This window comes from Hippocampus bargibanti, linkage group LG09 (genome assembly GCF_051943395.1).
Source record: "Hippocampus bargibanti isolate YZ-2025 linkage group LG09, ASM5194339v1, whole genome shotgun sequence".
NCBI lineage: Eukaryota > Metazoa > Chordata > Actinopteri > Syngnathiformes > Syngnathidae > Hippocampus > Hippocampus bargibanti.
In genome coordinates, this window is record NC_142742.1 from 24,965,193 (window position 1) to 24,989,912 (window position 24,720).

At 50.2% G+C, this 24,720-nt stretch overlaps 2 protein-coding genes across 6 annotated transcripts in view; one reads left to right on the forward strand and one right to left on the reverse strand.

Moving 5' to 3' along the window:
• Positions 1–350: 350 nt before the first annotated feature.
• arhgap5 (Rho GTPase activating protein 5) lies at positions 351–14,100 on the reverse strand. Its single transcript, XM_089004727.1, is given in 8 exon segments — positions 351–979; positions 1,049–1,154; positions 4,104–4,235; positions 4,319–4,396; positions 6,438–6,591; positions 7,107–8,258; positions 8,260–10,826; positions 13,710–14,100. Coding segments are annotated over 7 exon segments (4,392 nt in total). The 5' UTR covers positions 10,711–10,826; positions 13,710–14,100; the 3' UTR covers positions 351–660.
• Positions 11,730–24,720, forward strand: part of akap6 (A-kinase anchoring protein 6) — a 39,791-nt gene continuing 26,800 nt past the window's right edge. For 4 of the 5 annotated variants that reach the window (XM_089004721.1, XM_089004724.1, XM_089004725.1 and 1 more), the window contains exons 1-4: positions 13,128–13,665; positions 15,338–15,743; positions 16,672–16,885; positions 19,018–19,195. In XM_089004721.1, the coding sequence (XP_088860847.1) occupies positions 16,749–16,885; positions 19,018–19,195 (315 nt within the window). In that variant the 5' untranslated portion in view covers positions 13,128–13,665; positions 15,338–15,743; positions 16,672–16,748. The other variant, XM_089004722.1, reaches the window with a different exon arrangement.

Consider the following 24,720-nt stretch of genomic DNA (forward strand, 5'->3'; position numbering starts at 1 on the left):
ACGCGTCAACCCGACGTTTCCCTCCGAAATCGGCAATGACAAACGTGGTCGTGTCTCTCCAGTTGAGGCTTCCTGTGCGCAAATGGGACGACCTTGAGGAAGACTGGCTGTTTTTTATCCTTCTTTTTGACAGGTCAGGTCGGTGACCTTTGACCCCAGCCCTAAAAGAGGCATTGCAGCCTTGTTCTCGTCAGCGTACAAATCACCGCCTTCGACATTCTCCATCAGCGTTCGTCCACCCTCCCTCCCCCCCAAAAACAAAAAACAACCCAATTTTCTTGGTTGAAATGGAGTGCGTTTCCATTTTGAACTCGGGAAGAAAAAGGCGATTGAAAAGCAGGCCGCAGGAATGACTGCAAGTGGCAAAGTTGCATTTGACCTTTGGCGACCTCTCGCATTGAGTGTCACATTTGTCACGGAGGAACGTTTTGCTCTTTATGCATTTTCCACATGAAATAGTTTGGACGATTGCATTTTTTTCCAATTCCGTTTTTAGGGTGGCAAAACTAACCAAGCGCCATTTTGTGAAGCCGACTGGTGTAAAGGTTGTGCTTTGTGGACATTTCCGGGTGTCATTCCCGCGACCTGTTGTTCAATCGAGGAAAGCCGGCCCGGTTTCCACGCACGCGGTTCCGTCGTCCGCATTTGCGCCGGCGGCGCTCAGACGAGAGGCTCGGGCGGCAGCGCGCGCTGGATCTGCTGCGGCTGCAGCGGCGGCGGCAGCTGCAGGGGCAGCAGGGCCTCCACCATGTCGCGGCAGGGGTGCGGCGGGGGGGCGCCCCCGCCGCCGTCGTAGACGACGTCGCCGCCGCGGAAGAAGAATTGGCTCTGCGCGATGAAGGTCTCCACCACGGCCTGGTTGAGCTTGGTGCTGGACAGCGTGTCTTTGTTCTCAAAGTCGGGGCGCATGAGGGTGGGCCAGAAGCAGATGGACAGGTTGTCGGCCGTCATCAGCGTGCTCTTGCTGTGCTGGCTCACCCTGGCAGGGGGCCGACGAGCGTTAGCCATCAGCCGTTAGCCGCCCAGCTTCCCCCCGGCCCCGCCCTACCTGTTGAGGTGCGTGATGATGTACTTGAAGACGTCATAGTTGACGGAGGGAAACTTGTCCACGATTTCCTTGAGGACGTGCAGACGCTCGCCGTAGTCCGCCAGTTCTGCAAGCAGCCGGTCCGTCAGAGCAATTAGCTGACCGATGGCTAGCATCAACGCTAGTTGACTTTTCTTTTGATTGCAAACATGCCAAAACGTCACGTGACGCCAACCGTACCAGAGAACATTCTGACCTTCATTATGCAATACAATCCATATTGATCAAGTGGGAATCATGCCAAAAGTCCAATGCAAAAGAGTACAAGTGAGTCTTAAAGAGGCGGGTTTTAAAGATGGCCAGCGAGGGGGCTGGCCCAATGTTCAGTGGCAACCAGCAACCGAAAAAGCTCCATCCCCTCTGTGCCTCCATTTACTTTTTTGGGGCACATCGAATAATAATAATAATAATCCATTTCATTTCAAAGCGCCTTTCAAAACTTTCAAGGTCACTCTACAGTCACAGGATCCGTTTTTCTGTGGGTGAGCAGCGGCAGCCACACGCGCCAGCATTCACTCAACCGGGAATAAATCAAATAGATCAAGTTGGCTAGCTAGCTAATAGATAGCAAATAGACGACTAGCTAGCTAGTTAGACAGCTAATAGATAGCAAATAGATAGCTAGCCAGGTAGCCAGCAGCGGTGACCCCGTTCAATCGGGAATAATTCAAATAGATCAAGTTAGCTAGCTAGCTAATAGGGAGCGAATAGATAGCTAGCTAGGTAGCCAGCAACGATGACCCCATTCAATCGGGAAAAACTCAGATCAAGTTAGCTAGCTAGCTAATAGATAACTAATAGCTAGCTAGCTAGCTAATAGATAGCTATCTAGGTAGCCAGGACCCATGACCCCGTTCAATCGGGAATAACTCAAATAGATCAAGTTAGCTAGCTAGCTAATATATATCTAATAGATAGCTAGCTAGGTAGCCAGCAGGGTGACCCCGTTCAATCGGGAATAATTCAAATAGATCAAGTTAGCTAGCTAGCTAATAGATAACTAATAGCTAGCTAGCTAGGTAGTTAGACATCTAATAAAACAAAAAATATTACATTCTCAGAACAAAGATGTCATTTCTTTTGGAGAAAAGGTGGATATTGTGAAAAGAAAAGGTCAGCAGACCTGAGGTGTCGGGAAGGCGTGTAGAGCTGGAGGAGCGAGGAGAGCTCAGGAAAAGTGAGGCCATTTCAAGATTGAAAAGAACTCCAAAATGGAGTTAGTGAAGGGATGCCAGAGTAGAATTGATAGGCTCCCTCTTGGAAGCACCAGTCAAGAGGCAGGCAGCAGCATTCATCGAGGCGAGACGTGACAAATGGCTGCTTGAAGGTGCTCGTGAGAAAGGAGGGCTTTGATTTTAGCAAGCTCACCAAGATGACAAAAGCTGCATTGAACAACAGCACCAATTTGTCGCCAAGTTTCAAGTTTTAAAGGACAACCGACACCTCTTTCTTTCTTTCCTAAGTCACATCAGAAAAACTTTTAATAGCATCTAAAATACCCAAAATACACACGATGATATTTTTAGTCGAATGCAACAAAACACCGATAAAAATGACCGAAAGTGTGCTGAAACGGCAAAAAATTGAAACCGGAAGTGGGCACTTTCAGAAGGTCCCGAAGATGCTTTCTTGTTATGAATATGATTCAAATAGTTCTGAAGAGGAAAGCATACATGTTTGCAATCCATTCAAGAAGTTACTCCTTGTCATTTTGAGGCATCTGGCCCGAAATGTAGCACCCAGAAAATGCCCAAGATGGCGCCCAAGCTCCGTTGGAAATGGGCTTATTTGTCTGCTGGGAATTTGTGTCAGCCGATATCAAATAGTTGTCTTGGTGCAACACACAACGATTCACCATCGCGTTATTGATTTGTTTTCCTTCTAATTTGGCCATCAACACAAAGTTTTCAGAGCAAACAAAGTACCCAAAATGCATTGTGTGTCCTTTCTCGGTCAGGTGCGTTCCGACAGTGACGTGACGTGAGGACTCATCACCAACTCAAAAACAAGACTTCCGGAATATTCCGTGCGAGTCTTAAACCGTAAAATATAGCTCTACGCGGTGGAATCTTTGTCAAATACGATTAGAAGAAGTGATTTGACAAATTATGGACACAACTTGTCCGGAGGTGTCGGTTGTCCTTGAAGTCCAGTTGAAGAGCCGCGTTGGAGACGGTTGACTTGAGATAAGGAGCCAGAACGCCGTCCAATCTTTCACGTATTGTTCAAGCAACAACGGAAACCAATCGGGACTCAGTTGTGAAAACAGCCATTTTGGAGAGTCAAGAGCCAAAATGGCGGGAGCCTCGTCCGCCATCTTCAAATGGGCCTGTTCGTGATGCGCCGCTGCCCTACGTTGACATCACAATGCGATGTTTCAGTCGACCGTCCGAAAACGACTTCAACTCGATTGAATTTATGCGTGTTGAATTTGGCTAAAGTAAACGAAGGAAAGAAGGAAGCGACGTGCTAGCTAGCTAGCGGTATCTTGTGTGCAACACGTTAAAATATAGCTTGATAGGGTCGGCTAAAGAAAAGGAAGGAAAGAAGGAAACAGCGTGCTAGCTTGCTAGCGGTATCTCGTGTACGACACATTAAAATATAGCTAACTAGATAGCACAAAAACAAATTGTGATGTCATCATAGGGCAGCGGCTCAATCGCTAACTATCTATTTGAGTTACTTCCGGGTTGAGTGAACGCTGGCGCGTGTGGCTGCCGCTGCTCACCCACAGAAAAACTGATCCCGTGACTGTAAAGCCACCTTGAGAGTTTTGAAAGGCGCTTAGAAATTAAATGTATTTTTATTATTTAATATTGTTCTTTTCCTTCTGGTTTTTCCCTCGACGGGGTCGCCACAGCAAATCAGCGTCCTCCATCTTTAGAGGTTTGATCCGCATGTTTTATTATTCTTTAATATAATTAAATTATTATATTATTTCATTATTATTGTTATGATGATGATGATGATTCTTCATTGGCAAGAGGATGTGAGGCGGCCACGTGCGCATTCTTACTTGCGGCCTGGACCAGTTCTGGATGGAGCGCGTACGGGATGAGCGGGTCCGGCAGGTCGGCGAAGAAGGCCTTGAGGGCCCCGGCCGCCGCGTTGATGGCCACGTCCAGCGCCAGCAGGTCCACGTTGGGATCTGCGCACGTCAAGGCGCCGCGTCAAAGGGAAAGGACGCTTGGCTTGGGCAAACGTGCACATACGACTCGGGCGAGCGCTCACCTTGGTCAAACTGCTTCTGGAGGTTGTCCTGGTCCGTCTTGTTGCCGCTGACGCGGTACAAGCCTTCCGTGGTCAAACCTGCCCACACGCGCGCAACACACAACATGCAGGGATGACAATGACAAATGAGCCAAAAGTTGGGGGGGGAAAAGGCGGACATATACAGAGATAGCTTGGCTTACCAACTTAATGGGTTCCCAGACAGTGTGTAAGGCGAAAAGTGTGTATCCCAAACATTCATTTGCCACAGGAAACTTATTTAAAATGAGAATAATCCGTTCCCAGGTCTCCATAAAATATACTTTTCAACTAAATTAGCCTGAAAACTACAAACAATATACCTTATTCTATGTATAATAAATGTGCTATGGTATTGTAATGAAAGAAATGCACTGCACTGTACCGTATAATAAAGTGGTTTTATAGACCTTTGTGATGGTGGTTGATGACTTGATGGAATGGAGTGGCCGCTTTCATCAGCATGAAACACTCGATGAGGAACGTAACCTTCTTCTTCCACCATCTTGAGGAATGATCCCTTGGAGATGCTTTCTCTGCCATCATTTTACCTTGTTCATCATCAATTGTTCTGTTTCGCTGGGTTGATAGCTTTTTGCGTCAAGTGTTCAGATGGCTTGTGCAGGTTATTTGTGGAGCCTGATTGATGGGACATTTTAACCTTGCAGTCTACATTCTGCCTTTGAGCTATCAAAGTTGAAACCAGTCCAAATTTCACTGTTTTCTATCCATTTTCTCACTCTCTCTCTGTCGTCTGCCTGTCTCTTTAATGTTTAACCCCCCCAAACATCTTCTGCGTTCTTGACCAATCACGTGGCTTCAACCAAAGACTGAGGGCGGGGAATAGAAAACAAATAAAAGTCGTCTGCCATTTCCTTGTTAGGAGAACGGCTCGTTCGCAAATGACACATCACTCATTGTGGCGCTGCGCGTGTATCCAGAAAAATAGTTTGTATGCCAAGGTAAAAATTTCATCAATTTAATGTTCATAAACCGAAAATTTCGCAAGCCAAGGGGTTCGTAAACCGAGGTATCACTGTACTGTTTTATATATATATATATATATATATATATATATATATATATATATACAGTAAAGTCTCGTTATATCGATATTCAAGGGAGTCTGAAAAAATATCGATATAACCGGGACTATCGATATAACAAGACTTTACTATATATATATATATATATATATATATATATATATATATATGATTTCAACAAAATGTCTATACATGGCTAGCTATCTAGCTAGCTACCTATATATTAGCTATGTATCTATCTATTAGCTATCTGTTAGCTAGCTACCATTCTATATGTTTGAGGGACTTCCGGGTTGAGTGAACGCTGGTGCGTGTGGCTGCCGCTGCTCACCTGCAGAAAAATTTATCGTGCGACTGTAAAGTGACCTTGAGAGTTTTGAAAGGTGCTTAGAAATGAAATGTATTATTAATTCTTCTTCTTCTTTTCCTTTGGGCTTTTCCCTTCAGGGGTGGCCACAGTGAATCAATGTCTTCCATCTAAGCCGGTTTTGTGCATCCTCTTCTCGCACTCATATTAATTCATTCATTAATTCATTATTATATGTCAGAATGTATTATTTAAAATAACTTTGTGATAATATGAATGGTTTTCTGTTCCTCATGATTGGTAAAAATCCAGCCCAACTATCGGAATAAAAGTCAACTTGCTGGGCCCGTACACAAGGTTACGCTAGCTAGCCTGCACAATGCTCATTAGATTGCACGCTCGCTTTCTGCTGCCTCTCGCACAAGTATAGTCATGCTAACGTTAGCACGGGGCTTGTCGTCGTGCCAATGACATTCGACTGTTTCATCCATGGGATTGTTTCATTGCAAATTAGAATCTGTTCCCTCCACAAAGGCCAATCAACTCAATTGTTTTTTTTACTCGTCCGCTTATTCAAAAGTGGGCGATTAACTGTTTCGACATTAACGGCACCTAAGATCGTCCAATCAAAATGGCGCTTTCCGCCAGCACAAGCCCAAACAGGAAATGAACAGCGAAAAAGCCAGAATCCATATTTAGTTAGAGTTGGGGAAAAGGAGGCGCACAAGGTGGGCTTTGCGTGTCTCACCGGTGAGCTCGATGTAGTCGACGCACTTCTGGATGAAGAGCGGGATGGGCTGCTCGGCGTCCACCAGGTTGTGCAGCGGCACGCCAAAGTATTTGCTGTCCCACGTCCGCCTCGTCGGCGGGTACAGCGGCTTGGGCGACTTGGACGATTTGGCCTGGGTGGCAACAACGTTTGTTAAAGTGACGAAAGAAAGATGAACCCTTTGGTGGGGGTGGGGGCCACAAGATGATAAATTCATTTTGGCAGCAAGAGTGAAGACACGCTGAGACGCTTGCATGACCACCACCACGCACAGCACAAACCAGCACAAGCTATTAGCTCGCTAGCTAGTTTGCTGGCTATCTATTTGCAAGATAGCGAGCTAGCTGGCTGGATATTTGCTATCTATTAGCTATCTAGCAATCTAGCTGGCTGGCTATTAGCTATGTATTGGCTATCTATATGGCTGGTTATTAGCTAGCTTTCTATCTGTTTGAGTTACTTCCGGGTTGAGTGAACGCTGGCGCGTGTGACTGCCGGTGCTCACAATCAGAAAAACGTATCCCGTGACTGTAAAGTGACCTTGAGAGTTTTGAAAGGCGCTTACCAATGAAATGTATTATTATTTTATTATTATTATAGATTTGATTTGATTTGAATGGACAAGCGGCCAGGGTCGGGGGAGCTCACCTTCTTGGCCTCCTTGGAGGTCTTGAGCGTCTTCTTCTTCTTGGTCTTCTTGTCTTCCTGCTCGGGGTCGGAGGTGACGGCGGGGTTGTCGATGCCGCCCTTCCAGGGGTCGGCGGGAGACAGCAGGGGGTCTTCCTCGCCGCCGCGGTGGGCCCGCCCCTTCTTCTTCTTCTGCACGGCGGGCCCGCCCTCCTCGCCCTCGCTGTCCGAGAGGAAGCGCCGCTGGTAGGCCTTGGTCTTGCTGAAGAGGATTTTGGAGCGGTGCTTGTACTTGGAGGGCCGGCGCCCGGCCCGGGTCTTGCCGTCGCAGCCGTTGCGGGCCCGGTCCGGCTGGGCGTAAACGTCATCGGGGCGGAAGCCCCCGGCGCGCGGCGAGGCCTCGGCGGGGTCGGCGTAGCCGTCCGAGGCCTCGGCCTCCTGCGGAAAGCGCCGGTGGCCGCGCATTCCCGCCTCGATGGTTTTCAGCAGGTTGGGGTCCAGCTTTTTGACACCGGGCCTGGCGAGCGCCGGTTTGGGGCGAACGGGCGGCGGCACCTTGTGGTTGCGCTCGTGGTGGTACTCCAGCGGGTACTCGTTGCCCTCCGGATCGATGCGGCACTTGGCCCGCTCGCCGGGCGGCGCCGGCGGAAGGAGGCGGACGTCGTCGCCGATGGGGCTGTACGGCGGCGGGGCTTCGTTGTCGTCGTCCGACTCCGGCTCGTAGGCCTCGTAGGCCGGGGGGCGGGCGCGCGGCCAGCTGGGCAACGGCTCCTCGCCGCCGCCGCCCAGCCAGAAGGCGGCCTCCACCTGGCCCTTCTTCTCCAGCGCTTGGTGGAAGAAGGGCGTGAAGACCTCCGTCTGCCGGTGGTACTGCGACAGCGAGTAGAGCGCTGTGAACTTGGCGGCGATCTCGGTGGCGATGCGCTCGCCTTCCGTCATCAGCTCCTTGATGGCGTCGTTCTCAAAAAAGTCGGCCTGGCTGTCGGTGACGGCCACCATCTGCACGGGGATCACGTCGTGGACCTCGGCCAGGAAGGCCCTGAGCGTGGCCATGGAGGCCTTGCGCTTGGCCGAGTAGACCAGGATGTAGCCGTGCACCAGCTGCTCGCGGCGGACGGCGATGGCCGAGTGGTAGGAGAGGACGCTGACCCGGATACGCCGCCGCCCGCCGCCCTACCATCTTGTCCAGGAGCAGCGCGTTGGGCCGGCCGGGGCCGCCGGCGCCGCAGCCCCGCGACTCCAGGAAGGGCGAGAGGACCAGGTCCACGCCGAAGGGGTCCGAGCAGGCGGCGCAGAGGACCACGCGTAGGTCGGCCTCCCAGGCAGCGTCCTTAATGCGGGGCGGCGGCGCCAGGAGGTCGGCGTTGCGCCGCAGGGCCTCCAGGACCGCCCGCAGGCCCTGCTTGAGCTGGGAGGCGGCGAACCTGCGGGCCGAGGCGCCCGAGGGCGCGTCGGCGTAGGTGCACTGGAGCTTGTTGGCCAGCTGTTGGCCCTGGTGGCGCAGGATGGGCACGTTCTTGCACACGCCGTCCCTCTGGTTGGCCAGCATCAGGACGAAGGGCAGCGAGTCGTCCCGGCCGCCCTGGGCCATCTCGGCCCGGATGCGGCCCACGCAGTCGCCCAGGCAGTTGAGCGACTCCGCGGAGTTGAAGACGCAGAAGCAGCCGTGCGGCCGGAAGGTGGCCACCCAGGTGTGGCTGAAGAGCAGCGTGGAGTTGACGTCCACCGGCAGGAGCTGCAGCTGGTAGATTTTGCCGTCCAGGGCAAACTCGTCCTCGGCGGACTGGGCCCGGATCTCGTTGGCCAGTTCTTGGGCCAGGCCCTCCCGGCCCAGGAGGCAGAGGTTGACCCGGTCCAGGTGGGGGGGCGCGCGCCGCCCGCAGGCGGGCTCCGCCTGGACCAGCCGGTTGGCCAGGACCTGCTCCACCTTCAGGTCCACGCAGCCCCCGCCGCTCAGGCAGGTCTCCTTGGTGGGGTGGTAGACGAAGCCGATGTGCTTGAGGAGCAGCGACTGGCGGTCCGGGGCCAGTTTTTGCAGCGCCCGGTAGCGGGGCTCCTCGCCCAGCACGGCGTGGATTTGGCTCATCTTGTCGCCGCTGGGCGTGGCGCTCAGGTCCAAGTCGTAGAAGAGCTCGGCGTGCTCAAAGAGCATCTCCTGAAAGTCCTCCTTGGCCCGCTCCACCAGCTCCTGCTGGCGCCGGGCGTACACGTCCCGCCGGTCCGACTCGCCCACGCAGTTGTAGGCCTCGTCCTCCGCCAGCAGGGCGGCCACCTCCTCCCAGGGCTGCCCGGCGCCCACGAAGGCCGCCCGCTCCAGCGTCTTCCTGAAGCGCTCCTTCATGTCCAGCCGCCGCCGGTCGGCCAGCAGGCGCTGGACGTGCTCCCGGTAGATGGCCTCGCCCTCGGGCGAGGCCAGGAGGTCGAAGGGCACGCGGCGGTCGCCGGCGTCCACGTGGTCCGAGGCGTCCCAGGGCGTGCGCTCCAGCACCACGAACCAGCACTGGAAATCGGGTCGGCGGCGGATCAGGGCCTGGGCCTCGGCCCAGCTCAGGCGCTCCACCTCGTCCAGGCGCCCCAGCAGGAGGTTGAGGGTCTTGGGCAGGGCGCTCAGGTACTCCTCCCGCCTCCTGGCGACGTGCTCCCGCCGGAGCCGGGCCACGTGCTCGCCGAACATGCGCCGGCCCTGGGCCGAGCCCTCCAGGGCCACGAACTCCTCGTAGTCGGGGTCGCCCCTGGCGTTGCGGACCAGGCCTTTCCAGGTGGCGTGGTGGTCGCGGGCCAGGCGCGCCAGGACCTTCTCGAAGCGCTCGGTGGCCGAGGCCGCCAGCTGCCGCCGGAGCCGGTGGGCCTCGGCGAAGGGGAGCGTCTTGGCCTTGCCCCGACTCTTGTCCAGCTGCTGCAGGAGAGCGCCGAAGCAGAGCTCCACGTTGACGTTGGCGCGGGCCGAGGTCTCCACCAGGACCAGGTTCTTCTTGCCGGCCACGAAGGCCTGCAGCTCCCTCAGGTGGCGCTCCACCGCGTCGTCGCACTTGGTGGCCGCCACCACCAGGGCCTTCTTGGCCTTGGCCAGTTGGCAGTAGAGGGCGCCGACGAACTTCATCTGCTCGTCAAAGTTGCGGTTGCAGCCCTTGCTGACGTCCACGCACAGCACAAAGGCGTCCACGTTCAGCCTGCCGTCGGGCATCTGCTTCTGCTCAAAGTCCTGCTCCAGGCCCAGCTGGTCGGTGCAGATGTACATCAGCTTCTCGGCCGACTGGAGCTTGGTGGCCGCCGCCCGCTTGCTGTACTGCTGCATGTTGGTGCTGCGGTGGGCCTGGAAGGTCTGGTCGTCGATGAACTCCGTCTGCTCCACCACCTGGACCTTGCAGTCCGCCCCCTCCTCGCCCCGGTGGGCCACCTCGCCCCAGTAGAGGAAGTGGTCGTTGTTGACCACGCGGCCCCCAAAGTCGATGGTGCTCAGCACCGACGTGTGCTCCGAGTAGTAGCGGTCGGCGTCGGGGCGCACGTAGCGGTTGCACAGGCACGACTTGCCCACGCCGCAGTTGCCCTTGTCCTTCTCCGTCCCGGACAGGCCCACCACGCTGACGGCGAACGTCGGGGGCCGCGCGTCCTTGTTCTTGGCCATTCTTTTTACCTCCGGGCGCTCATCGCCGACTCGCTCGCTGCCGGCCGGCGGGGGAAAGACCAGCTCGGGTAGGGGATCATCGCCGCCGCTCCTTCCCGTCGAGTCCTATCACCTGCCTGCGGGACAGAGCGTGCAAGCGTTACGGGGGAGGTCAACGCCAGATGCCAACCTGCGCCGTCGCGGCCGTTTGGGGCGGGGCCACATCAAAATGGCTGCCAAGCGCCAGGCCGGGACGATCGCTGACCCAGAAACCATTTGTCGGGCCGCGAGAATCAAAGGGAGAAACGGCCGGCCGGATGCGCTCTCCCGTCGGCCGCAACGGAAAGCGCGTCGAGCGCCTGTTCCGGCACCAAATCGGGAGAACGGCTGCCCCGATTGGCCCACAAGCGCCCCTCCTCCCGCCCACAAGGAGGCTCTTGCGGGCAACCATATTGACAGCATTGCAATCGTGAAAACGGACATTCTTAGCATCTCGTCAAAGAAAAACATTTCTTCTTCAAGTGATGAAATTAATAAACAGAATCGACATGTGTCATGCCCGAACAATATTTTTAAGGACAACCGACGTCTCCGGACAAGTTGTGTCCATAATTTGTAAAATGGCTTCAAATGACTTCTACTGAGCATATTTTAATAAGATTCCACCGCATATAGCTATATTTTACCTTTTAAGACTCGCTCTGAATATTCAGGAAGTCTTGTTTTTGAGTTGGTGATGAGTCCGTACGTGACATCATGAAAGGACCGCCCTTGACCGTAAAAAAGACGCATTGTAGCGGTCCTTCCATCAACGTCAATGTATTTTGCTGTACATGTTTGGTCTGAGAACCGTGTTGCACCTAAAAGCCGACAGAAGCGGGCATCCAAGCTCCATATAAGGAATTTATCAGCCTGTGGAAGCAGAGGTGGCCACTGGAGGTCGCCATTTTGTGCCTCTTTTTTTTGGGTGAGACATCTCCCCTCAATGTTGCCTCAAAATGACACGGAATAAATTCTTTAATCGATAGCAAACATGTATGCTTTCCTCTTCAGAACTATTTGAATCATATTCATAACTGGATGTGTAACAAGAAAGCATCTTCTCCGAATCTGAAGCCATTGTTTTGATTCTCCAGCAATGCAAGACGATTTGGCGTGACGTCACGACCTGGGGGCGGGACTTTCTGAAAATGCCCAATTCGCAGCTCCATTTTTTGCAGACTTTGGACACTTGAAGTCATTTTGATTGGTGTTTTGCATTTGACTCAAAATATCAGCCTGCGTGTTTTGGCTATTTTAGATGCTGTAAGACGCTTGTAAATTAAATGTATTATTATTATTATTATTCACCTTGTTGTCAGCAAACGTACAGCGTAAAAGACAATCAAACATCAACGACATCTTTCCAATGCGCAAAATAAAACTAAACCATTCAAAGAAGACAAGAAAAGAAGTGAAAGTTGTTGTTCCGGTCCAAATGCGGCGCGGCAGACGCATTTGAACGACGTCAGCGGCAAATTTGCAAAACAAACTGCCGCGGCTCCCATTTCTCTTTGGCCTGCGCCGTTTGCGCGGCTTCAATGACGCCAGGTATTTGTTTCGTTCTTTCCACGGGCGTGTTGTTGACTTTGGAGCCAGTCAGCCAGCCGCATGCGCTAACACGTCGCTAATTAATTTCCCCGCCGAGCGCCTCCTCCCAAAAATGGCAAAACGACGCAGGCTATGGTTGCCGGCCCGGTCGTGACATTCCCGCAGGCGCACCTCTGCAAACATCTGCTTCCCATCTTTGGCAAGGGAGGCCCCGCGCGAGCTGGCGGGCGTTCTCGCCGTCTACGTCCGCAACGGGCGCAAACTTACGCAAGACATTGACAAGGGTGGCCGGTCGCGGTGGCTGGCGGAGCCCCGAGAAACATCCATCCTAATTTAAAACAGATTCTTATCTTACAGACAGTGTATTAGATATCAAGTAGACAGGATGAACTTCATACAACTACTAACATCCATCCTGCCCGGACGCTTGCGCCTCCGTTGGCCGATGGGCTAACCGGCAATGCCGGGAAGGGGCCACACTAAAATGGCTCGATTGCGGGACGGTAAAGGCAACGGGGTCGTTTTGGTGGCCCTTTCTTTTCGCTTGGCAGCCAAGGAGTCGCCCGGACGGCAACGCTCCCAAGTCCGGACAACCTGGAGGAAGGTCAGCCCATACGCTCGGAGAGTCGCCGTTCTTCCTGTGACGTTTCGGCCTCTGAGGACTTGTTTGGACATCACCGGTGGAAGACGCGGCGAGTCGCCCGTCGGCCCAGTCCTGTCGCCCTGCCGACGCGGCTCGGACCTCCCGGTTGAAAGTGGAAGCGGCAGAGGTCCCGCTTGCCACTTTCCTGGAATGCGGCGGGCATTCCTCGCAGTTCCGGTTGCCCCCCGGCGAAGGTCAGTGGTCGGCAATAGCCGCCGGCGGGAACTCCGCGTGAGGTCGTCAAGGCGCAAAACAAACACTTTGCCGGCCGTTTCTGTTTTTCGAGGCCGGTTGACGAATTTGGGGAGTTGCTCAAGTCGAGCAGCCGCTAGGCTAATGCGTCAAAGAGGGGCGGGCTGCCATGTCTTTCCTCGCTTGCTTGTCAAATTAATGAAAACGCAAAAAAACACCGCAACGACGACGACGACGACAAGAACACAAGGTTTCTGTCGTCCGTACAAGTCAGGCAGGCGAAAACAAACGACGCGCGGTCGGGCTCCTTCCCAAGCCTTAGCAAGCAGCTAACGTTAGCGAGGCGAAGGCTGCTAGCCTCGTTAGCTTAGCCGAAGCTCGGGCAGGGGCGGCCAGCTGCTCGGGGCTCGTTTCGTCGCGTTTCGGCGAGCCCGACGCCACCGCCGCAACCGCGACTGCCACGACGGCGGCGACGACGACGGCGGCGGCTCCCCGCCAAGCCTCCTCTCGGTCATTTTGGGAAGGCTCGTCGGGGAGCTCGGCGCTTTCTGGTGAGAATCCCAAGGCGAAGACGTTCTCGCGGTTCGGTACCCACCTAGCAGGAAGAACAACATGGTCGCTCCAGCTTCGTCGTCGTCCGGAGAGCCTCCGCCCGCCTTGAAAAGCACAAAAGAGGACAGAGGGAAACTCCGCGGAGAAAAAAAGGCGTCCAGCGGCCACTCGATCCGCGTCCGGTGTTGCTCTCGCGGCCTCTCCAGCCGGGAACTGGCGGGGGTGCTTCTCGCTCGCCTTCTCGCTCGCCTTCTCGCTAGTCTTCTCGCTCGCCTTCTCGCTCGCTGGCGTTCTCACGCCCTTACTCGCCTCGCTCGCCCGGACGTTTAGTTGTTGTGGTGGCCGCGATTGGCCCCGAAAGACAACATGGGAGACGTGCGAGACGTCAACGGGGCTCCCTCCGAGCAGCAGTAATGGCGTCTCTCTCTCTCTCGCTCTCTCTCTCTCTCTCTCTCTCTCTCTCTCTCTCTCTCTCTCTCTCTCTCTCTCTCTCTCTCTCTCTCTCTCTCTCTCTCTCTCTCTCTCTCTCTCTCTCTCTCTCTCTCTCTCTCTCTCTCTCTCTCTCTCTCTCTCTCTCTCTCTCTCTCTCACTCACTGTCACTCTCTCACTCTCTCTCTCTCTCTCTCTCTCTCTCTCTCTCTCTCTCTCTCTCTCTCTCTCTCTCTCTCTCTCTCTCTCTCTCTCTCTCTCTCTCTCTCTCTCTCTCTCTCTCTCTCTCTCTCTCTCTCTCTCTCTCTCTCTCTCTCTCATCATTCTTTTATTTGTCTATTAGCTATCCAACTAACTAGCTGGGTAGCTAGCTATCTATTTGCAGTCTATTAGCTCTCTAACTAGCTATCAATCTAGTATTAGCTTCTATTAGCTATCTAACTAACTAGCTGGCTATCTAGCAAGCAATCTATTTGCTGTCTATTAGCTATCTAACTACCTCGCTGGCTGTCTATCTAGCTAGCTATTTGCTGTCTATTAGCTATCTAACTACCTAGGTGGCTATCTATCTACCTAGCTATTTGCTATCGATTAGCTAACTGACTGATAGCTGGCTATCTATTTGCTGTCTATTAGCTATCTGACTAATTAGCTGGTTATCTGGCTGGCTATCTATTTGCTATCTGTCTAGCTAGATGGCTAGCTATTAGCTTCTTCTTCTTCTTCTTCTTATTATTATTATTATTGTTATTGTTGTTGTTATTGTTCTTATTATTATTTTGAATTCCGCTGAGCCCTCTTTGATGTTTGTCACTTTCTGTGTGTCTTCTCTTTTTGTCATTTCCTCCTTTTTGTCTGCGTGACTGAATGTTTCTCTCCAACTTGCCTTGTTTCCAGGGACGGAGCTCGACTTTTATCAAGGGAAGGGAGGAGGCATACGATGGACCAGCCTCCAAAATAGCTTTCTATCTATTTAGCTTTCTATTAGTTATATAGTAGTTGTTATTTCATTTTTTTAATTTGTTTTTTTACTTTGTTACTTCCGGGTTGAGTGAACGCTGGCGCGTGTGGCTGCCACTGCTAACCTGCAGAAAAAATATCCTGTGACTGTAAAGTGTCCTTGAGACTATTGAAAGGCACTTTGAAATGAAATGGATTGTATTATTATTATTATTATTATTATGATGATGATTGATGATGATGATGATGATGATGATAAAACATGTCATGTTGTGCCGCAGGGGGCGCTACTCTTGCCCAAGATGAAAGCGGAGGATTGAGCCATGGGGGGGGGCGTGGTCCCTGCCCTATCCCCTGAGAGGGAGCGCCGCACCCTGCCAGCCAATCACAGCGCAGTCCTTCCCTCTCCATCCCATCCTCTTCAGTTACCAAGGCAACTGGCCCCCCTTGTCTCCCCCTTCCCACTGCCTCCCCGCTGGTGTTTTCCGTCCTGAAGGTGCCGCATCATTGCTAAGCTTAGCGTTAGCATAAGCATCGTGGCCGGTAACGCCGCAGTGGGACTGAGCTCATCGCCGAGGGAGGCGCATTCCTCTCCTCCGTCCGTCCCTCCGTCCGTCCGTCCTCCATCCGAGTCGTCCCCTCGGCCGTCCGACGAGCATCATTTGACTTGACCCCACGGCAGATGCGGTACGTACGCAGCGTCTGGTGTCTTGATGCCTTCCGGGGGAGCGCTAGCGTGACGGCGGGCGGGTCAAAAGCGATCTCGGGCCAAGGGTGGGGCGACGCGCTCTCGATTTTTCCGAGCTGGGCTTTGTTGTCGCGCGGCGACGCCTCGTTTGACAAAAGTTTTGCCCGCGTGCCCTCCCGGTGACGCCTTTGCCGAGTCCGGATGGCTTTTGGCGCTCCCAGCGGCCTCCCGAACCTTCATGTGGGATCCCGCCAGGTTGACTGGGCGAGGGGTGGGCTCAAGCTCTCCAGACCGACGTTCTTACAGAAAAACACCGGAGTTGACATTGGTTTTACCAAAGCAATAATGTTTATAATACATTTCATTGCTAAGCGCCTTTCAAAACTCTCAAGGTCACTTTACAGTCATAGGATAAGTTTTTCTGTGGGTGAGCAGCGGCAGCCACACGCGCCAGCGTTCACTCAACCCGGAAGTAACTCAAATAGATAGCTAGTCGTGTTTAGTTCATTCTGTCTCCTGATCTTAAAAATTAGCGAGATAGCTATTGAGCTAAAAGCTAGCTATCTTGATAGCTAATTGTGTTAAGTTCATTCTATCTCTTTATTGTCTGTTCTAAATTAGCTAGATAGCTATTGAGCTAATAAATAGCTAATAAACAAAGTAGTTGTGACCACTCAACTGAGGTCATCGTCGTTTCCTGTTGCTGGCGTGTGTGTGTGTGTGTGTGTGTGTGTGTGTGTGTGTGTGTGTGTTTTGCAATCCCATGTGTGTGTGTGTGTGTGTGTGTGTGTGTGTGTGTGTGTGTGTGTGCTTGTGAACTTTGTGTTGTCGTCATGCCCGGTGACGCCTCAGCTGGCCTCGTCTTGCTCCAGGAAGGTGTGGCCTTCCTTGGTGTTGAGCGACGATTGTTCACTTGTGTCGCTGCAGGCTCCCCCCCTTGCGTACCCGCCCCAGCCGTCTCCGCCGCCACCGCCGCCGCCCGTCACCTCTTCCTCTCTGTGACCATGAGCGCGATGGCCTTGATCCCCTTGACCCCCGAGCCGCCATTGTCGTCCGATCTGGAGGAGTACGAGGAGGCGCCGTTAGCAAGACCTGCTAAGAGAAGGACGACGGCGCAGGTGGCCGACGACGTCGCCTACAGGTGAACAAAACCAAAATGGGGATGAAGACCATGATGATGATGATGATGATCATCATCATCATCATCATCATCATCATCATCATCATCATCATCATCATCATCATCATCATCATCATCATAATAATAATAATGAGCAGCGGCAGCCACACGTTCCAGCGTTCACTCAACCCAGAATAACTCAAATAAATAGAAAGTTAGCTAGCTATTAGCTATCTGACGAACTCTCTATTTATTTGAGTAGCATATACATATATCTAATAGATAGTCAACTAGCCGGCCAGATAGATAAAAGCTAGCTAGCTATATAGCTGCTGATGTTACCCATTATTTGACTGTTTTGTGTGGATTTTTACATACAGGTAAAAATGACCCACAACATAATCAACGTCAGCTATCAATAATAGCTAGCTAGCCAGCCAGATAGCTAAAAGCTAGCCAGCTAGATAGCTGCTGATGTACCCATTATTTGACAGTTTTGTGTGTATTTTTACATACAGGTGAAAATGACCCACAACATAATCGATGTCAGCTATCAGTAATAGATAGCTAATAGCTAGCTAGCCAATCAGATAGCTAAAAGCTAGCTAGATAGCTGCGGATGTCACCTATTATTTGACTTTTTGTGTGGATTTTTACATACAAGTAAAAATGAGCCACAACATAATCAACGTCAGCTATCAATAATAACTAGCTAATAGCTATGTAGCCAGCCAGATAGCTAAAAGCTAGCTAGCTAGATAGCTGCTGATGTTACCCATTATTTGACAGTTTTGTGTGGATTTTTACATACAGGTAAAAATGACCCACAACATAATCAATGTCAGCTATCAATAATAGATAGCTAATAGCTAGCTAGCCAGCCAGATAGCTAAAAGCTAGCCAGCTAGATAGCTGCTGATGTTACCCATTATTTGACAGTTTTGTGTGTATTTTTACATACAGGTGAAAATGACCCACAACATAATCGATGTCAGCTATCAATAATAGATAGCTAATAGCTAGCTAGCCAATCAGATAGCTAAAAGCTAGCTAGATAGCTGCGGATGTCACCTATTATTTGACTGTTTTGTGTAGATTTTTACATACAGGTAAAAATGACCCACAACATAATCAACGCCAGCTATCAATAATAGATAGGTAATAGCTAGCTAGCCAGACAGATAGCTAAAACCTTTCTAGCTAGATAGCTGCTGATATTACCTATTATTTGGCAGTTTTGTGTGTATTTTCACATACAGGTAAAATGTAACACCACATAATGTCAGCTGTCAATAATAGATAACTAATAGCTAGCTAGCCAATCAGATAGCTAAAAGCTAGCTAGCTAGATAGCTGCTGATGTTACCTATTATTTGACTGTTTTGTGTGGATTTTTACAAACAGGTAAAAATGACCCACAACATAATCAACGCCAGCTATCAATAATAGATAGCTAATAGCTAACTAGCCAGACGGATAGCTAAAAGCTTGCAAGCTAGATAGCTGCTGATATTACCTATTATTTGGCAGCTTTGTGTGGATTTTCACATACAGGTAAAATGTAACACCACATAATGTCAGCTGTCAATAATAGATAACTAATAGCTAGCTAGACAGATAGCTAAAAGCTAGCTAGATAGCTACTGTTGTTACGCATTATTTGACTTTTTGTGCGGATTTTTACATACAGGTTAAAATGACCCACAACATAATCAATGTCAGCTATCAATAATAGATAGCTAATAGCTAGCTAGCCAGCCAGATAGCTAAAAGCTAGCTAGCTAGATAGCTGCTGATGTTACCTATTATTTGACTGTTTTGTGTGGATTTTTACAAACAGGTAAAAATGACCCACAACATAATCAACGCCAGCTATCAATAATAGATAGCTAATAGCTAGCTAGCCAGACAGATAGCTAAAAGCTTGCTAGCTCGATGTAGCCTCGCGTAGCGGAATGGCTCTTGAGTGGCGGGAGGAGGCAAACGCGGCCAAAAGCCCACCAGCCGGCGGGAAAGCCGGTGGTCTGAGGCTTCGCCCGGCGCTCGCCCGGCGCTCGCCCGGGGTAAAGGTCACGATGCAGATGAGGAGGTGCAGGCGATGACGGACGACGATGGCGCTGAGCCCGCTCCTGACCCCGCCCCTTTCCCCCCAGGCCCCGCGAGAGCCGCCCGCCGCCGGTGCAGGCGTGCGCCGACTGGCAGGTGCTGCTCCACCTGCCGCAAACGGAGGCGTGGCTTCGCACCAGCGCCGCCCGGGTGGCCCGGCTGACCGGCTCGGTGGCCCAAGACGCCGAGCACCGCCACGCGGACGCGCACCTTTTGCAGCTCAAGGTAAACCGCCCGACGACCGCTCGCCCGTGCGCCGTCGCTTTGGCGAGTCTTTCTTTGGAGTCGCCATTTTCCCCAAAAGGGGAGGGGCTTTTTGTCCGCTTGCGTCAGAGGACAAATGGGATGCCAATCACAAATGAAAACGTCCAGAAACTAGTGATGGGAATTGCGGCTCTTTTCAGAGAGCCGCTTCTTTTGGCTCGGTTTACGATAAAGTTCCGGCTCTTTTGGCTCCCAAATGGCTCCTCGTTTTTGTTTGTTTTTTTTTTTGCTTAAATTAATTATCACCCAAAAATCATGTAAAATTATGTGAAAAACCAATTACTCGTGTAAAAAATACACTATATCAAATATTTGTATTTATATGGCTTGATTTATATGTGCACAGTGCGCAGTCAGTGGATGCTAACTGACTTTCCCTGTGGTGACTTTTTTGGAGCCATTCTTGGACTCCAGCACATTCATTGTCAGATATGATTCTGGTATGATTCTTTGACAAAGTCTTTTCAGAATCAGAATCAGAAGCCTTTAATAGCCCAACAATGGGGATATTTCCTGCTTGGAATCGCATCGCTTGGGTTGAGAGCATGAGTCTATTTTCTGAATCTTTTGTCATCTCCAATTGAAAATGGCTGAAAATCACTTGCAATCATTTGAGCCACTTTAGTTGTTTTCTTTGTAGTGCTCTGTCGTCTCCCTTTCCAGTTTCACGTGCTACTCACAGTGTACTTCTGTTCCTCTAAGCCCTCACCCTTCTCCTCACTGCTGCGCGTGTCTGTAATTCTCCCCTCTACCACGGACCTTGACCAATCACGTGCGGCTTTAACCGAAGACCGGGGGCGGGGAATACGGGGGAAAACAAGTCTGCTCCCATTTCCGGTTCCTTGTTGAGAGCCGGCTCTCTTGGTTCACTTCAGAGATCCGGCTCTAAGAAGCGTCTCGTTCGCGAACGACACATCAGTCCAAGAAACGAGCAGAATTCCTCAGCGGTTCGCGTCCTGATCCCAACAGTGAGCGTTTGACGCCCCCCGGTGGCCAAATGTCAGAAATGACTTTGGAAAATGTTTTGGGCGCCGACACGGACAACGACACCAACCGACCAAATAACGGTTCCAACAAGAATTCATGCCCATTCCGGGCCGGGTTCCTTTGCTGACCTGGAGGTCCGCTGCCACAGGGGGAGCCCCCAAAAATGGGAGCTTTCTTTCCCTCACTCACTCTTTGTTTTCAACAGACATTTGAGTGAAGGTAGGGGGGCAAGTGGTTCGCTCTAAGGAGAACCACGGTAGCGACACGGCAATTTTCCACCCACATAAACAACAAATCTACTTATTATTATTTTTCTGTGTTTATGTACTTATTTATTGAAAGATTTGTGTATTTTAATTATTTTGTATTTTTATTATTATTATCCATTTAAATATTCATGTATCTTTTTAGTTATTTTGTAGTTTCATTTATTTAGTTTTTATGATTATGTGTTTATTATTCATTCATTTATTTATCAAATAATGTATTTATATATTACAATTTATTTATTACACTACAAAAAAAAAAAAACTGGCGATATTCAATTGTAGATAATTATTTGTAACCGTTTTTGCCACATTTTATGATTGACTTCAGTGGACGTTGTCACGGTTTGCGAGGTGGTGATGGCGGGTGCGGATCCCAAAAAGCAGGCAGGAGGTTGTTTGACAAATTGTATTAAATTAAAGTCAGCAGGAACAAAATGTAAAACATCAAAATCATCTGAACGGAAAAAAAGTATCGAAAGAAAACCAAGTAAAAGTCCGCCATGGTTAAAGAAACACATGCACAGCCTACAATGCACGCCATTGCAGACAAAGCATGCAACAAACAATGAACCGACCTCGGATGGTCGTGCCGGGAGTCCTCTTAAGTGTCACTGATGAAAACGACCAGCGCCTGCGAGGCTGCAGGCAGGGCTGACGTCGCTTCCAGTCGGTCGCCAATCCGAACGTGGCAGTCCGCCACAGGACGACCAGCACCTGTGCAGGTGCGGGCGGGGCCGACAGCGCCACCCGTTGGTCGCCAACCAGATCATGACAGACGTTGCGCCGCTCCTTTTTTGTATATGTTTGTCTTGGCCACTGGGGGCAGTCTACTATGGAATTATGCAGCAATCATTGCTTGCAATTCTCGTTTTTAAATTTTTTGTTTTATTTATTATTATTTATTATCATATTTAATTTATTATTATTTTATTTACTAGCATTAAATTAAACAGAACATTATGTTACTTTAGGGTTGAGTGACCGCTGGCGCATGTGGCTGCCACTGCTCACCCACAGAAAAAATATCCTGTGACTATAAAGTGTCCTTGAGAATTTTGAAAGGTGCTGAGAAATCAAATGGATTTTTCTTTTTCCTTCTTCTTCTTCTTCTTCTTCTTCTTCTTCTTCTTCTTCTTCTTCTTCTTCTTCTTCTTCTTATTATTATTATTATTATTATTATTATTATTATTTTTAATTATTATTAAAAAAACATGCAGGACGGCCGCACCTGATTCGTCCGTGGCGCCACTTGGTGGCCATTTGCCAAAATGACAACCGAGAGCGTGTCTTGCCCTTTCGTGACCTTCACGCTGCACCTCAAGGTCGCTGACACGCGGCGTGCGTTGCTGTGTGTGTGCGTGCCGGAATGCCAACGGCCGCGCGAGGAAAGTCGCGGCTGCCGCAGGGCGAGCGAGCGAGCGATGGTGTCACGGCGGGCGTGCCGGCCCGCCGTGACATCATCACCACGTGACACCGAAACAAGAAAAAGCGGCTTGTGACCTTGACCTCCTGACCTTGCCTTCCTCACAACTCACCAAGTGCGCCTGCTCGTTTGTGTGTGTTCCAGTTTCTGCGTTGTAAAAATTATAATACATTTGATTTCTAAGCACCTTTTAAAACTCTCAAGGTCACAGGATAACGTTTTTCTGTGAGTGAGCAGTGGCAGCCACACGCGCCAGCGTTCACTCAACCCTGAAGTAACCAAAATAGATAGAAAGCTAGCTAACGAGCTAATTGATAGCAAATAAATAGCGAATATATAGTCAGCTAGACTGTTTACAGCCAGTCAGTCAGCTATACAGCTAATAGCTAGCTAGCTAGCTCGCTAATAGATAGCAAATAAATAGATAATAGATAGCCAGATAGCCAACAGCTCGACAGTTTACAGCCTGTCAGCTAGAGAGCTAATAGCTAGCTAGCTAGCTAGCTAGCGGATAGCAAATATAGTGAATAGATAGCCAACAGCTACCGAGCTTGACAGCTTCCAGCCGGATAGACAGTTTACAGCCAGTCAGCAAGACAGCTAATAGCTAAGTAGCTAGCTAATAGATAGCAAATAAATAGTTAAAAGATAGCCAGATAAACAACAGCTAGCCAGCTAGATAGTTAACAGCCAGTCAACTAGACAGCTAATAGCTAGCTAGCTAACTAGCTAATGTATAGCAAAGTGTGCTGTTGACATGTGTGTGCGCGTGGGGTCCCAAAATAACTGGCAACTGTTGTCCAACCCCCAACGGAAAGCAGGTCAATGCGCGCTCGGGCTCTGCCAGTCAGAGCCAGTCGGAGCGGGCGCGTGGCGACCACTCGCAACTTTGCGGCGCCGCGGCAGATACGGCGTTTTGAATCGACTCAAAGAAGGTAAGACGAAGGACGTCGCGACGTCGCGTCGGAAAGCAGGCCGACCCCGCCTCGGTGGGCATGTGCCGGGGTCGCCCGGTCGCCATGGTAACGCGGCCCTCGGGCAGCGTGCGAAAAAAAGCCATCGAGCCCGCAAAGTTTTGCAAGTTGCCCGAAACGGGAATGCCTTGATTGCGTTGCTTGTCGTGCGCGTGCGCTCGTGGTGGCCGTGTTGACCTACTTATTCCGTTTCCATTGGAGGTTGGGGGGGCAACAGTTGCGAGTTATTTTGGGACACCCCCCCCCCCCCCCCCACACACACACACGCGCCCCATGATCAGCAAAGGCCGCACCAAACCCGGAAAGAAAGTGGATGCGAGTGTTGGCGCGTTGCCTACGTGGAAATCGGCGCCAACCTCGCTCATGGTTGAGGCGGACTGAATTCCACACGGGACCAATCTGGGGGCTAGCGGTCGATGTGATTGGAGCGTTCGGCGGGCGCGGGTTGCCATGGAAACTGGCTTTATTCTAATAATTATACATTTCCTATCTAAGCCCCTTTCAAAAGTTTTTCTGTGGGTAAGCAGCGGCGGCCACATGCGCCAGCGTTCACTCAACCCGGAACTAACTCAAATAGATAGAAAGCTGGATAGATGGCTAGCTAAGAGTTAGCTTATAATCACTAAACCCAAAAGTAACTCAAATAGTAAGCTAGCTAGCTAAGAGTTAGCTAATAATCACTTGACCCATAAGTAACTCAAATAGCTAGAAAGCTAGCTAGCAAGCTAATAGTTAGCTAATAATCACTCAACCCGGAAGTAACTCAAAAAGAAATCCCGCTAGCTAAGAGTTAGCAAATAATCACTAAACCCAGAAGTAACTGAAATAGAAAGCTAGCTAGCTAATAGTTAGCTAATAATCACTCAACCCGGAAGTAAGTCAAATAGATCGAAAGCTAGCTAGCTAAGCGTTAGCTAATAATCAAGTCACTCATATATATAGAAAGCTTGCTAGTTAGCTAATAATCACTCGACCCATAAGTAACTCAAATAGCTAGAAAGCTAGCTAGCAAGCTAATAGTTAGCTAATAATCACTCAACCCGGAAGTAACTCAAAAAGAAATCCCGCTAACTAAGAGTTAGCAAATAATCACTAAACCCAGAAGTAACTGAAATAGAAAGCTAGCTAGCTAAGAGTTAGCTAATAATCACTCAACCCGGAAGTAAGTCAAATAGATCGAAAGCTAGCTAGCTAAGAGTTAGCTAATAATTACTCAACCCGGAAGTAACTCAAATAGATAGAAAGTTAGCTAGGTAAGAGTTAGCTAATAATCACTCAACCTGGAAGTAACTCAAATAGATAGAAAGCTAGCTAGCTAATAGTTAGCTTATAATCACTAAACCCAAAAGTAACTCAAATAGAAAGCTAGCTAGCTAAGAGTTAGCTAATAATCACTTGACCCATAAGTAACTCAAATAGCTAGAAAGCTAGCTAGCAAGCTAATAGCTAATAATCACTCAACCCGGAAGTAACTCAAAAAGAAATCCCGCTAGCTAAGAGTTAGCAAATAATCACTAAACCCGGAAGTAACTGAAATAGAAAGCTAGCTAGCTAATAGTTAGCTAATAATCACTCAACCCGGAAGTAAGTCACATAGATCCAAAGCTAGCTAGCTAAGCGTTAGCTAATAATCAAGTCACTCATATAGATAGAAAGCTTGCTAGTTAGCTAATAATCACTCGACCCATAAGTAACTCAAATAGCTAGAAAGCTAGCTAGCAAGCTAATAGTTAGCTAATAATCACTCAACCCGGAAGTAACTCAAAAAGAAATCCCGCTAACTAAGAGTTAGCAAATAATCACTAAACCCAGAAGTAACTGAAATAGAAAGCT